At 39.2% G+C, this 15,592-nt stretch overlaps 1 protein-coding gene across 1 annotated transcript in view; it reads right to left on the reverse strand.

The window, feature by feature from the left end:
• nucb2 (nucleobindin 2) overlaps positions 1 to 15,592 on the reverse strand; it is a 45,360-nt gene that overhangs the window by 20,382 nt on the left and 9,386 nt on the right. Inside the window, exons 2-4 of the mRNA XM_062967673.1 lie at positions 4,546 to 4,684; positions 3,526 to 3,633; positions 1,556 to 1,682 (exon numbers count right to left, since the gene is read on the reverse strand). Of these exons, the coding sequence (XP_062823743.1) occupies positions 1,556 to 1,682; positions 3,526 to 3,633; positions 4,546 to 4,684 (374 nt within the window). The remainder of the gene's footprint in view (positions 1 to 1,555; positions 1,683 to 3,525; positions 3,634 to 4,545; positions 4,685 to 15,592) is intronic.

Consider the following 15,592-nt stretch of genomic DNA (forward strand, 5'->3'; position numbering starts at 1 on the left):
TGCTGTTTGAGGGGAAGGATAACACTGCATGTAAAGCAACCATAGTTATTTGGGACCAACTGAAAATCATTTGGTTTAATAGAAGTTAAAACCATGCAGTGCTTAATGAGGGATGTCTTGGATAGGAAATACAAAAGATTCCATGTTTTTATACAGTATGCTACAATTCTTAAGAAAAAAAAATATGCCCTTGCAGCACACAGCTCTTCTGTAGATCATTGAATATAATTTATTCCTTCCAAATATGATGTATATCTGTGGTGGAGAACTTTTGGTCTTCCAGATGTTCTGAATAACATCTCTATAAATCCCTTATGTGCATAGCTTCTGGGAGTTGCTTGCCTAATCATCTGATGGGTGAAAGATCCTTGCCCCTGATGTACATACATCTACAGAAGTAAATTTACTTCTTCCAAATATAAGAATTCTGTCATATTAAAGTTGACTTATTGCAGTGCAGAGATAATGCACAAGCCACTACTAGCCTGGAAAATTGATGTTTCTTTCCCATCCTGTCTATAATTTTTAAAATGTTGCTACTTAAAATTCTTTTTAGAAGAGAAGGGAAGCATATTTTAGCCCTGTCAAGGCAACACTAATTGATTGCAGATGACATATTTTAGGTGAGCATCCTATACAAGTGTACACTGATTTACAGGTGGTAGCAGGCAGAAAAAGGGGGAAATGCTCAGCCTATGAATGATGTAAGACAGGAAAAATAAGCAGCTTGGGGCTGGCAATTTTGTCTGCCTTCCCTCATCAGTACTGTGTGAACCACTGGCATACAAAACAAGAGCAATCTAGCTGAGGTGCCTTTTTTCTTGGTCCTCACTTGAACTTTGTGAATGTTGGATGAGCAGTGGCACCCAAAATGTTGGGTTGCTTCATAGGCAATGGAACAATGAAACCAGAACAGAGGGAAAATCTATAAGTGAATAGGCCTGAAGTACTTTAAAGAAAGCCTAAACTTTCCTACAGAAAGCTTAGCCTATCATTCCCCAAAATAGTTTATTTATGCTAGAAAAAACAAGGATTTCAAATGTCGCACAAATCCTATTTATCTGCAGATCATCTTCTATAACATTTTCCCTTTTAGTCTTCTCTATGTTGCACCCTTAGGAATAACTACAGTAACAGAAGAACATTGATGTATTATTTTTACCACTATTATCGGAAAGGAAGGAGACACTCCTTCCCATAGACACACACACTGGAGCCTATCATGCATCCACAAAACTTGCTCCAAAGAACTGGAGCAGCCATGTGTCTGATAATTTAAAAATTAATATTCTAACTGGCATGTCTTTTCTTGCAGTAGCCAATCATTAATTTCTGTGTCTGTGGTTTCCTTGGAGCCCATTTGTCTTGTTTACCCCTATTTCTCAAAAATACAAGAGTGTAAAATGAGGTCATAGAGGGTGGCAGAAACACTTGCACCTTGCAGTTTCATTTACCTCTACTACTGATAACAAAAGTGCAACAATTGAAGTATAATTGCTTGCATCAGATGTTAGCCTTTTGCTCAGTCACTTCTATTTTTTCTTGGTGTTCTTACCTTGAAATGAATCAATCTTGGCTTTAATTAACATTCTTAATCTTGCAACCTCTTGTCTTTTCAGTTCATCCAGTTTTGTTCTTACATGATGACTAACCAAGTCCAGTTCTTTGCTTAACTTTCCGCTCTGTCAAGACAAACAACAAACAAAAAATATAGCTACAAATAAATGACAGCTCCTGTCCTAAAATTTAATGTTCTCTGTTACCACGAGTTCTGTGTATTTAGAGACAAATGCTGAAGAATTTATCAATATCAATAACTGACTGCTGTGATTGGGAAGAAATATCCTGGTTTTGTGAGGAAGAGAAGGAAGAAATGAAAACATAAAGTTCATGTTGTTAACAGCTTTCATGTTGATGCCAAATTATGGTGATCATATCCTTGTCAATGTTTATTCAGAGGAAATTTGGCCATTTCCTACATCTAAGACTGAGAGAATGTGACTTGCACAAAGTTACCCAGTGGGTTCCCACAGATCTGAACTCTCATCACCTGGAGTACTAGTCCAACACTTAAATTCCTATGCCATGCTGATTCACAAAAAAAGGGTTAAATATGATTTAGAGGACCAACAGCTGGAAAGAGAGAACAATAGCTCTGGTCAAAGTAAAATGATGAGGTGCAGGAGCAAACAAAAAAACAAGGAATAACATGATGCTTTCCTTCTGGCTCGACATATGAGGACAAACCAACATTGCTGAGGATTTCTCCTTTGCACTTAATAAGAGTTATGTACAAGAAGTGCATAACCTCATCGAAAGGGAAGGATGAAATCTTGCAAACTCTCACACTTTTCAAGGAATAGTCAGATGACAAATAGTTCTAGAACATATTTGTGAGATGCAAACCCACAGAACATTTTGCAATCACCTTGATATGTCTGTTAAAAGCTGAAGCCCAAATAGCTTTTAAAAAGGTGTTCTGTAACTATTCCTAGGGGCACCACTAGAGTTGCCAGAGTGAAAACTGGAGATGCCTCCAATACATTTAATTTCCATATAGAGGACAGAATTTCAAGAGGTATTGCTTTTTATCTGGTTGCATGACAAGCAACACCTGCTGCAACTCTTCTCCTATACTACCATTAAAGGTACAAGAACCATTGCTAGTCTTCAATCTGACAACTCTAGACACCAGGAAGATTTGATGAAGCATCCAAAACAGAACTAGAAATAGTGACAGCAGTTTGCGTTACAACTAGGCAGTTTCTGCCTTCCAAGAAACATAAAGCTTCCTGAATCCTGAAGCAAGCATGCTAGTGCCTAATAAGGCTAGCATGGGCAATAAATTTATATTTATATCTCAGCATTTACTGTGGAGTAAATGACCATACGTACCGATATGGACATTGCACTAAAATTCTTAACAGCAGAATTCACCAATATTTGACATGATTTTACCATATGAGTTGCTTACTAGCAGCAATGATTTGCAAAGGCCTCACTTAATGTTAATTTTGCCCACTACTATCATATTGATACAATGTATCATTGCCACTGTTTCACCATGTTTGGCTTGAGGAAAGGAGTACTGAGCCCTTGCTAACATCATCTGGTGCCTTTTCACTCTAAATTCAAATTAGTGTACAAAACAACAAAGCAATATCTAGACAAATAGGCAGGTTTGGCCTATTACCCCACAGGTGATTGTAATACCTGGAAGGGTCCACAAACACTTCCAGGGGAATATTCTTGGAGCATGGGTAAGTAAATGCAAGGATGTTGAGTCTGTGGATAAGGGAGTCACAATACTTAGAGTGCTTTGCAGACTCCTATAAGAAAGTAGAAAATCTCAGCTTCCTTTTTCTAACCATTACATGCTTAAGAATTTAAAATACCACTGGAGTCAATGGAATAAAGTATGTAGCCATCTTTCCCATTAAAATCAACAAGGATTGCACAGCATATTTTTATACTGAAAATGTCATTTTATCTCTGTTTGTTAAGACCTACTGTAATTGTACATACCTTTATTTCCTCTATGTCTGCTGTCTGGAGTTTCTCTCTAAAATGTTTGTCTGTTTCCAGAACATCTATCACTTGCCTGAGGTAAGCATCATAATAAAGCCCAGTATCCTTCAAAAAATAAATAAATATCATTTCAGTAAAGGAGAAGCAATGGAACAATGTGTTTCTCTCCACAAAGAGATTTTTAAAACTGAGCAAGAACCTTACATCCTACACAACCCTCCTCTTTATTATTCAATGCTGAAAAGTAAAAGTTTTCACAATGCAAGCATTAACCAAAAACGTACACATCCTGTCAGAAGTCCACTTCTGTTTGAACTGCAGCTTTAAATGGTTTCTTCAAAGAAGCTGTTGGAGGCTGTGCAACACAGAAGAGGAATTCAACAGGGCAATGTGGTAATAGGACAGTGACATATTTCACACAGTCCGCCCGCCTCCATTTCTTATTCACTTGGAGAAACCAGCAAATTTTAAGAATCAAACTGAATGAGATGGTAAAAGATTAGTGGTGAGATCTTCCTTTTTTATCAAACGGAACATCAAATGGGAAAATGATTGTAACTGGGGGGGAGGGGAAGCAGCATATAAACTAATTGAAGGAATAAATAAATCACAAAAGAGTCTGAATGTAGACCTACAGCCCCATATATGACATTATAACCACCATCATAATCACCACCATCATAATTATCATCATCTTTATTGATATCCAAGCTGAGGAATCATGGTACTTTATAGATTTGGAAATAAAAATAAAGTAAATACAGAAATAATAACTAATTAGTATAGTCTACAAGATAGTCTGGACCAAAGCAATAGAGGGAACTTTGAATTGCCCTTGAAAATTCTCCAATAGCAAGTGAAGCTATAGTAGCAAAGAGGTTGCAGAGTCTCTGTAAACATACGAACAGTATTACATTTATCTTCTAATAAAAATACTATCAATTCAGAGTCAATTGTAATACATAGGATAAGGATATTGGTAGAAAATAATTGCCATTATTTAATTAAACGACTTACCGGATTGTCTACTTTTGCACTGTCCACATGTTCTTCCTCTTTTACCTTTGTCTTGTCTATGTCTATAGGTACCGCGTCAATTGTAATTACAAGATAGGCGAGCAGCAAAACACACTGGTGTAATAAAACAGTCCTCCACCTTACCTAAAATAAAACAGTAAAATGTATTTCTAAGTAGCTTTCCAACACTGCAATTTTAATCTATCACAGGTAGCTAATTTAAAAAGTAAAAATGTTAGATGGATGTGGAATCCCAGGTGCTTGGCTTATTTATTTATTTATTTATTTATTTATTTATCTCTCCATATGGAGACTCAAAGTAGCTCACAGCTAAAAGCATTTCAACACAACTTAAAATATTCAAATATTAAAACAGTATTAAACAACATTAATATTAAAACAATCCAGGTTAAAACCATAAAAGCATATATCTACATTATATCAATTTAGAAACAACTAGAGTAAGGAATGTGGAACCTACAGATTCAATCACCAGCCAAGGGAGCATTCTTCCATCCAGTATATCAGTGAGCTTCTCACCATACCACATAGTTGATTTCAAAGACCCAATGATAGTTCCAATTCGGGATCCTGTCATCAGAGAAGTTAGGGGATGGAATCCAGCCCACAATCTCTCATAGGGCCTTGACTCCAATAAACAATTTATTTGTAAATATTATATGCATATAAACACACATAATATGCACACATAGAAACCAACGACAATAGTCTTTTGGTCCATGTTAATTATTCCCAATACCCTTGTTCTTTATGTGCTGTCATTCGACATTGGTTTGCAGGAGTGAGCAATTTGTGACCCTAAAGGCCATGGGATGTTTAAGCCTAATTTCAAGTTCAGTTCAGAGAGAGGAGAGAAACAATGGATGACCCCCAACACTTGAGCAAAGTACTGTAGGTGGAATGAAAAGAGAATGCTAGGGCAATGCCAAGGAGGAAATCCCATGCCCAAACATTCACTTGGAATTTTCAAAGATAACAGAAAAAGAGAGAGAGAGAGAGAGGTTGAACAGAAGTACTATAGCTCAAATGGCCATGAAAACAGTAAACGCATATCTAATCTACAGCCCTTTCAAGCCAAAACATTTAATCTAAAACCGTGTTATAGGCGAATCATAAAAAGGTACTTTTGAGACAACATATATTGAATAAGCATACTGCACAAATAGATCAGTCGAATAAATATCAGTTGGATCAGCTGGGATAAATCTATTAAATCCATACATGCTCCCTTAACCATCTGGTGGATTCAACTATCCCTGATTGCACTGCACACAGTATCTTCAGACCCAGAAGGGAGAAGCAAATCTTATCTAGGCTACAGGAAAGGGGGGGGGGGGGCAGAACAGAAACAGGATCAAAAACCTTACCTCATTTTTGTCACAAGTGGACAGAACATACAGACAGTCAGGCCTGTAGCGAGGGGGGGAGGGTTTAGGGGTTCAACCCCCCCCCCCCAAATTTTCAGGTTATAAAAAAAACCTGGTTTACTCATGAATTTTAACTGGTTAACCAAATCCCCATGCTAAGTCTATGAGACACAAAACATTAAGAGTCCCTCCAGGCAATATCTCAAGCAGATATTGACAGGTTTGTAGCGGGGAGGGGTGTGTGCTAGGGGTTAACCCCCCCCCCCCCCGAAACTTTCAAAACCCCTCCCGAAATTTTTTTCTGGCTACGGCCCTGCAGACAGTCCCTAGGTTTCAAACAAGATACGTTGTGTAGGTTTGTTAGGGAAGGGCTAACACCCCTGTGGTGTTTGTTTTGCTGCATGTGCCCCTATTCAGAAGATTTTGCCTCACATTCTGTCGCTGTGATAATTGGATTTTGAAAAATTTGACTTGTTTTGGAAACAAGGATTGATGAGAAAGCTTCAGTGAAGACACCTTACCCCCATAGTAACTCTTCCAGGAGTGAATTTCCTTTCCGAGGGAAGGACTTTTCTTACTTCCTGTTGTCTCACTCATGTTCGAGTGTTTGGAACTTGGGGACTGCCTATATTGGATTTGAGTAATTTTGTACCAAATACAAACTACTGATGTTTATAATAATCATAATAACAACTTTATTTATATTCCGCCCTATCTCCCCAAGGGGACTCAGGTGGATAGACACTAATTGAATGTTTGCCATATATGTGTTCATTGTAATCCGCCCTGAGTCCCCTTCGGGGTGAGAAGGGCGGAAGATAAATACTGTAAATAAATAAAAATAATTATACAAGTTCTTATCATTTAATTCAAATAAATCAATAATTTGAAGTCAATATTTAAGAATTTATAATTGTATTAAATATTCTCAAAAAATAAATCTTGACAATCCCCACATAACTACTTGTAAAGATATGTCTTGGTAATATGTTTGCAATTAGGACTCATGAATGTGTCTGCATCTGTGTAAAGGTCTAAGAATCAAACTAACAAATAATGATGTCTAGGTAGAATTGATTTTGCTTCAACAAGTATTGTTGTTGATATATTTCCAGTTCCAAGTCTGCTTTGTGTTTTCTCTAGGAAATTTTACAGCAGGTGATCTTCAGTTGTACTATATTTTTAACCAAATCAAATAACTGGAATAAAGTGACTTTTATCTCTCACTAGAAGGAATTCTATTATGTTAGAACACATCAGATATTACACAGTAGAATGAAGACATTGGCACCACTTGTATAAAATTTAGATGTCCAGTTACTTCTATGGGGGTGGACATCTTTGTGTTTTTAAATAAAGGTGAAGGGACTCAAAATGTAGCAACATGTACTTCAATGAAGAGTTTGGGAAGCACTACTGCCCATTCTCCATACCTTCCTCAGGATGAATGGGGGATGTAGTTCTCTAGAGGTCTGTAGGGTGGGGATCAATATGGTCACCCATTCCTGGTAATTTCACACCCCTGGTATAAACGATAATATGTTTATTCAGAAAAATTCACACACCAAAGAACCCTGAAGGGCTATGGGTATGGGGAATCTCCACCACATTATCTCCTACTTTTCCATTCCTCAGCAAGAGTCACAAACTAGTGAAGGAAGACAGAATAAGACTTCACTGTTGCTATAGAGTAAGAAATCAAAACCACCTTGAAATATTATGCGCTCCTAGATCATAATAACCAACCAGAGAGACATGCAAATTTGTTCTTATTTTATAGGAAGCAAATTTAATGTGCAAGATAATTATCTCAATCTTAAAAGCATTTATGTGTAAACAAAATGTACTGAACCCAATATAAATACATAAAGCTCTATATGGAACTTGGTAGTAGTCATTAATTCCGTGTCATTTCTAAATACTTCATAATATCTAGGCCAGTTTGTTTATTTATTTACAGTATTTATATTCCGCCCTTCTTACCCTGGAGGGGACTCAGGGCAGATCACATTGTACACATACAAGGCAAACATTCAATGCCATATGAACATAGAGACAGAGACAGTCACAGAGGCAAATTTAACGTTCTCCAGCTTCCAGCTTCCTGAGGTTATGCTCGATTCCGGTCATAGGGGGAGCAGCTGCTTCATCATACACTGTGAAGCCGACTTCCTCATTCCTTTCCACACACTGGTGGCAGATTTATGGTGTCGTAAATTTTAAATTAGCCTCCCCACATACTGGTACCTAAATTTCCTACTTGATAGATGCAACTATCTTTCGGGTTGCTTAGGTCAACAACGAGCAGGGGCTATTTTTTATTTTAATTGTCGGGTGCTCACATGGGCTGGCCTTGAACTCATGACCTCCTGGTTATAGTGATTTATTGCAGCTGGCTACTAACCAGCCTGCACCACAGCCCAGCATTCTGCAGGTGCAACAAAATTAGTAGTGTGACAGTAACAGGACTACATATAAAAAGAGTAATCAAACTGGAAGTATGAGAAAGCGAGGGCTGCACCAAAGATAGCACTATCAATATATACTGCTGCATGAATCAACTGTGTATATAAGTCTACCTCATATAAACATCTAGGTCAGATCTTAAAACAAAATTGTAGATTTTGCTATGAGCTTAGGAGCATGTCACAAATGACTAGTTTCCTCCCCCTTTAAAATGCATGGAGATATCTTATTTAGGAAGAGCCAAAAAGAAGGACAGGTTCTGTGTATTTAAGAGATTACGATTTGTGGGTGGGGTGTAAACCATATTGCTGATATTAAAATGTCTACACATCTATACAAATGCATATAGGGAAAGAAATATAACTGAGGAATGAGAACGTAGCCTGAAAAAGGTGGGTGGGAGCTGGAAATGCAAGGAAAACAACCTTCTATTAGGATCCCGACACCTGAGGTGAAGCAGAGTCTTCTTCTTCATTCATGCAGTTGTTTCCGACTCTTTGTGACCTCATGGACCAGTCCACACCAGAGCTCCCTGTCAGCCGTCGCCAGCCTCAGCTCCTTCAAGGTCAAGCCAGTCACTTCAAGGATACTATCCATCCATCTTGCCCTTGGTCGGCCTCTCTTCCTTTTTCCTTCCATTTTCCCCAGCATCATGATCTTTTCCAAGCTTTCCTGTCTCATGATGTGGCCAAAATACTTCATCCTTGCCCCCAATATCCTTTCCTCCAGTGAGCAGCTGAGCATTATTTCCTGGAGGATGGACTGGTTGGATCTTCTTGCGGAGTAGTGGTGGCTATTTTAACAGGGGTTTACTGTGTAGGCTTCTGTGAAGGGAGACTCCAAACTTCGCAGACTTATACAGTAATGCCCTATTAATAATAGCTGCTACCACTTGGCTCCACCTGAAGCATCCGAAATTACAGGTGCACCATATTGTTCAGGTTCCCTCACATTGCTGCTGAATGCCACATGGGCTGAAAAAAGTGAGGAAGGAGGGAGTGCTGCCTTTCTTTCCCTGGTTTAAGCAAGGAAATAGGGTGGGAATACTTCTCATCTCTGCGTCTTGTCACTGCCTTTGTGCTGGGTCCCTAATAGAGACAAGTTGCTTTCCTTGCTCTTCTCTCCAATTACTTTTTCATGCCATAATCATGCTGCACAGAGCTCATGAAGTTATTATAGTCATTTGTTTCTAGCACTGACTCATGCATACATTGATCAAGATGGGAGGAGGGAGTTAGTAAGTGCATATATACAATATTCCTCTGCTAAAGAACTGTATTTCTCTGTCCTACGCCTGACACCACATTGCCATTGCCTACTTCTTGAAACATCAGTACTGCACAAACAATCACAATGGCAGCACTCAGCATTTACAGACAACAGTGGTACTGAGATTAAGATTAGACACAGAATGGTTTGGTAAAGATCTCAGTGATTCCAGTTCTCATCTAGAACTGATTCATGCCTCTTGGCATTACCAAATACAAAGAGGGAATTCACCTGCCCCTCCAAACATTGGTAAAGTGAAATTTTGAGTCATGTGGGTGTAAGGCTTTCTTGATTAAATTGTGGAGTTTTGTCTTTCCAAATCTTTGAGTCTAAAGCAATAAACTATATTAGAGGAGTAAACTTTAAAACAAAATGCTGTCACAAAAACAGTACAATTCTAGCATCAAAAACCCTAAGTAAAATTTAAAGCTTAGGATTTAAAAAGACTTTATAGCTAGGACTTTCTCATTGTTCCATTTAAAATATGCAGTTCACTGCAAAGGCCTGAAGCGTGATCAGATCTGTTATTTTCTCTCTTTCAAATACAAAGGGCTCACTTTTTAGAGTAAGAAGCTATAGTAGCAAATGTGTTACTGGATGTGGAAGTAACATGCCCTAAGACCCTGTATCTGTAGCAACAATTTCAACAGTGACTGGATGAGTCAGACTTTGAACTCAGAGAAACATTAATATGAGTCACAATTTTGCTATGCAGTACATCATCATGGTAGTGAATCCAGGTGACACACACTTCATTGACTGAATGACGACAGCAAGCAAAAGCAGAAAGTGTGTTCTTTTATAGTCCTTGTTTCTGTGTAGAACTGTTAGCCATGAAACAGAAATATAGACTTTGAAGAAGTATTCACCCCCCTTGGACTTTTCCATTTTTTGATGTATTAGAAAACTGGAACTGAAATGGATTTCATTGGGATTGTTTCCTCACAAACTACAATGTGAAGGTATGAAAAAGTTTTGTTGTTGCATTAAGTTGGCTTCGACTCATGGGGACTATGAAAGGAATAATAATAATAATAATAATAATAATTTAAATGCCGCTTTTCTCCCACAATGGGGACCCAAAGCGGCTTCTAACATTTGAAAATACAATACAAAATCAAGACTGCAGTACTGTTCAGAGGATTCTGGTGAGTGGGATAACCTTGGGTTAGTGGGATAACCTTGAGTATTATGAGAAGCACTGCCTTCTTAGGGTGAGACAGGCTGACTGATATGCTTGGTGGTCACTGGTGTGGCCTCCTTGGTCTGTGCAAGAGTGGATTGGACATCCCCGATAAATTGAAGCCATGAACATAAGTGGGAAAGCCTAACCAAACTCGTGTAGAGGAAGCACAGTGAACATCTTTTATGACTGGTTGCTTCCTAGAGCATTGGCATTGCCCCTTGTCTGAATCCACAACCAGTTGTATTGTTTTGGGGCTTAACTGCCCCCATCTTCCCAAAGGTGAACCATCTGGCACAGTGGTTCTCAACCTGTGGATTCCCAGGTGTTTTGGCCTACAACTCCTAGAAATCCCAGCCAGTTTACCAGCTGTTAGGATTTCTGGAAGTTGAAGGCCAAAACATCTGGGGACTCACAGGTTGAGAACCACTAATCTGGTAGAACACAGGGGTTTCTTTGGGGAGGTAAATGATGGATGAGGTCCCTGAAACCCGTGTTCCTCTGTGGAACTCCTTGGGGCTACATGGTGAGTTGTGAGGCAGCCTACTGCTATGAAGAAGGGGCACATTGATTGGTCAGTCACAGGCATCTCAACTTAAGTATAATACATCTGGAAAATATATCCTAGAGAACACCTGGCAGTCAGACTAAATGTAGATAAATAAAAAGTCAGTTGTCTCAAAACATTGTTCGAAAGAATAGCACAATAGAGAGAAATTTTTGCAGGTGTGGCCTAGCAAGCATAGTAAAAACATATCTACTGTTTGCAGGTGCAGTTTCTACCTGCCAAGCAATACCTGCCCAAATTACCAAATCTTTGCCACTACTAATGGTAGCCTTGTCCCTCCTTAGCCAAGGAAGGTACAACAAACTAGTCTTTTTGTGTTTGGCTACTTCAGCATGAGATAATATTTTTTATACTGCAACTACCATCCGCATAACCAGCGGTGAGTGACTATAGCAGCTGCAGCACATCATTGCCTGGAGGGCCACAAACAGCCCGCCCCAATTCAGAGCATAATATAGAACTCCAAGTTAAATTGACTACATTTATTTACAAAATATCAATACACCTGTGAGTGATTAAAAGAGAACTTTCATCTGATTTATCCACAATACAATCACAACGGATCTAAATTCCAGTCTTCATACTATGCTCAACTAAACCCTTCACCCTTAAAATGAAAACAAATGTTAATTATTTATTGAGAAATCATTCATGAAAAAAGCTGTTACATTGGAAAATGCATTAAAGAACTGTCACCTAGATTTAAAAGACTCTGTTTATATGCGCATTTATCTAATGCTTGAAGGACTGAAGGCTGCACCCACCTGGAAAATAGCTTTGAGATAAACTGAAGTTGTCCTCAAGCTTATGTATCTGTATCTGGTTAGAATATAAATTCTCTAATTACCCAATACACACTGCAAGAGATTTTACACAGAAAAGGTAAGCTTATGATGTACATACAACTGTTTGATTCCTCCACAGTGGACAACCTTCAGTTGAATGTATCAATGGGTTCCCTTTCTGAATTTGCACGTAGAACACCATATAGCACAGAAAACTCATATCACCTTAAGATTTAATCTGTAATACTAAAAAGCCAGTTCATGATTTTGAAAATTCAATTAAGCTATGCTATGAGCTTATGACCATATTGGATTGCTAATAGGCTTGGCAAAACATAGATTAGCCCTAAGAAACAAAAATTGCATTACTCACTGATTATGACATCTCTCCATAAATCCCTGCACTACAAGAATAAGCAACCATGGCTTTCCAGATGTTACTGAATTAGAATCATAGAATCATAGAATAGTAGAGTTGGAAGAGACCTCAAGGGCCATCTAGTCCAACCCCCCGCTAAGAAGCAGGAAATCGCATTCAAAGCACCCCCGACAGATGGCCATCCAGCCTCTGCTTAAAAGCTTCCAAAGAAGGTGCCTCCACCACATTCCGGGGGAGAGAGTTCCACTGCCGAACAGCCCTCACAGTGAGGAAGTTCTTCCTGATGTTCAGGTGGAATCTCCTTTCCTGTAGTTTGAAGCCATTGTTCCGTGTCCTAGTCTGCAGGGCAGCAGAAAATAAGCTTGCTCCCTCCTCCCTATGACTTCCCCTCACATATTTGTACATGGCTATCATGTCTCCTCTCAGCCTTCTCTTCTGCAGGCTAAACATGCCCAGCTCTTTAAGCCTCTCCTCATAGGGCTTGTTCTCCAGACCCTTAATCATTTTAGTTGCCCTCCTCTGGACGCTTTCCAGCTTGTCAGCATCTCCCTTCATCTGCGGTGCCCAAAACTGGACACAGTATTCCAGGTGTGGTCTGACCAAGGCAGAATGGAGGGGGAGCAGGACTTCCCTGGATCTAGACGTTATTCCCCTATTGATGCAGGCCAAAATCCCATTGGCTTTTTTAGCTGCCGCATCACATTGTAGGCTCATGTTTAACTTGTTGTCCACGAGGACTCCAAGGTCTTTTTCGCACACACTGCTGTCAAGCCAGGCGTCCCCCATTCTGTATCTTTGATTTCCATTTTTTCTGCCGAAGTGAAGTATTTTGCATTTGTCCCTGTTGAACTTCATTTTGTTAGTTTCGGCCCATCTCTCTAGTCTGTCAAGATCGTTTTGAATTCTGCTCCTGTCTTCTGGAGTGTTAGCTATCCCTCCGAGTTTGGTGTCATCTGCAAACTTGATGATCGTGCCTTCTAACCCTTCGTCTAAGTCGTTAATAAAGATGTTGAACAGAACCAGGCCCAGGACAGAACCCTGCGGCACTCCACTTGTCACTTCTTTCCATGATGAAGACGACGCATTGGTGAGCACCCTTTGGGTTCGTTCGCTTAGCCAATTACAGATCCACCTAACCGTAGTTTTGTCTAGCCCACATTTTACTAGTTTGTTTGCCAGAAGGTCGTGGGGGACTTTGTCGAAGGCCTTACTGAAATCTAGATATGCTACATCCACGGCATTCCCTGTATCGACCCAACTCGTAACTCTATCGAAAAAAGAGATCAGATTAGTCTGGCATGACTTGTTTTTGGTAAATCCGTGTTGACTATTAGCAATGACCGCATTTGTTTCTAAGTGTTTGCAGACCACTTCCTTAATGATCTTTTCCAGAATCTTGCCTGGTATTGATGTGAGGCTGACCGGACGGTAATTGTTTGGGTCGTTCTTTTTTCCCTTCTTGAAGATAGGGACCACATTCGCCCTCCTCCAATCTGCTGGGACTTCTCCTGTTCTCCAAGAACTCTCGAAGATGATTGCCAGTGGTTCTGAAATAACTTCCGCTAGTTCCTTCAATACTCTTGGATGTAGCTGATCTGGCCCTGGGGACTTGAATTCGTTTAGAGTGGCCAGGTGTTCCTGGACAACTTGTTTCCCTATTTGGGGTTGGATTTCCCCCAATCCTTCGTCCATTCCATGTTGCTGAGGTTGAAGATGGCTTTCTTTTTGTGAGAAGACCGAGGCAAAGAAGGCATTAAGCAGTTCTGCCTTTTCCCTATCCCCTGTCACCATCACCCCATCTACTCCTTGCAGTGGCCCTATCGCCTCCTTTTTCTTCCTTTTTCTACCAACATAAGCAAAAAAACCTTTTTTGTTGTTTTTTATGTCCCTGGCAAGCCTGAGCTCATTTTGCGCTTTAGCCTTGCGAACCTTTTCCCTACAGGTGTTGGCTATACGTTTGAATTCTTCTTTGGTGATTTCTTCCCTTTTCCACTTCTTGTGCATGTCACTTTTGAGCTTTAGCTCAGTTAGAAGTTCTTTGAACATCCATTCTGGCTTCTTTGCACTTGTCTTATTTTTCTTCTTTGTTGGCACTGTTTGCATTTGCGCCTTGAGTGTTTCACTTTTGCAAAACTCCCATCCATCCTTAACTCCCTTGTTTTTTAATATCGGCGTCCATGGAATGCCGCTCAGTAATTCCTTCATTTTTTACAACTTCCATCAGTCAAAGCTAGCACAGTGAATAAACAAGGATTCTGGGAATTGCATTTTCCAGCACTTCAAATACTTCTCTGTTCCCTCCTCTTTCTTTCTTGGTTGAACTAAAGCAAGTTGTCTCGAGGTGCAGAAGGAAAATATATTTCAACCTGGAGCTCATAGGTAACAGATGTGCCACTATTATATGTGCTTCTAAGGCATTATTTAGGTGCTATATAAAATATTAAAAGAACAACACACAAATAAGAGGTGGAGTGGAATTTGGGATTAAAATATATGGTCCCTAAAGGCCTGAACAAGGATCCTGATTTTCGCTCATTCTTGTAAAATCTTTCAGTGTTCTTAAGCCTTTTCTCTTTAACATAGATCCACGTTTGAAAGTTATCCATATTTTTTCTATCATCCATTTAATAAATATTTAAAAATCCGCTTTTGTTCAATGTGTTTTAATTTGTTCAGTTTCCTGGTTCAGAAACTTCTGAAGTTTGCTTTTATGTATGTATGTAGAGGCTATAGGCAATGTACAAAAGAAATAATGATTTCATCCAATGAGATGTCTGCATTGTTCTTTTGTAATTTTATATAGCTTGCTGAAGAAGGCCTTAAGAGTACAGACAGGCTGGAAATGCATTGGACTTTCTTTGTTGAAACTCGTTTGGTTTTATAAAGTTCACCTATTAAGACAAGGTTCACATGTTAACAACAGAAGTGGCAACAACCATGTTTAAACATACAGTACAAACTGGATCACTCCTTCTCCAAATATATTATAGATATTTCAATACATTCACT

This window comes from Anolis carolinensis, chromosome 1, assembly GCF_035594765.1.
Source record: "Anolis carolinensis isolate JA03-04 chromosome 1, rAnoCar3.1.pri, whole genome shotgun sequence".
NCBI lineage: Eukaryota > Metazoa > Chordata > Lepidosauria > Squamata > Dactyloidae > Anolis > Anolis carolinensis.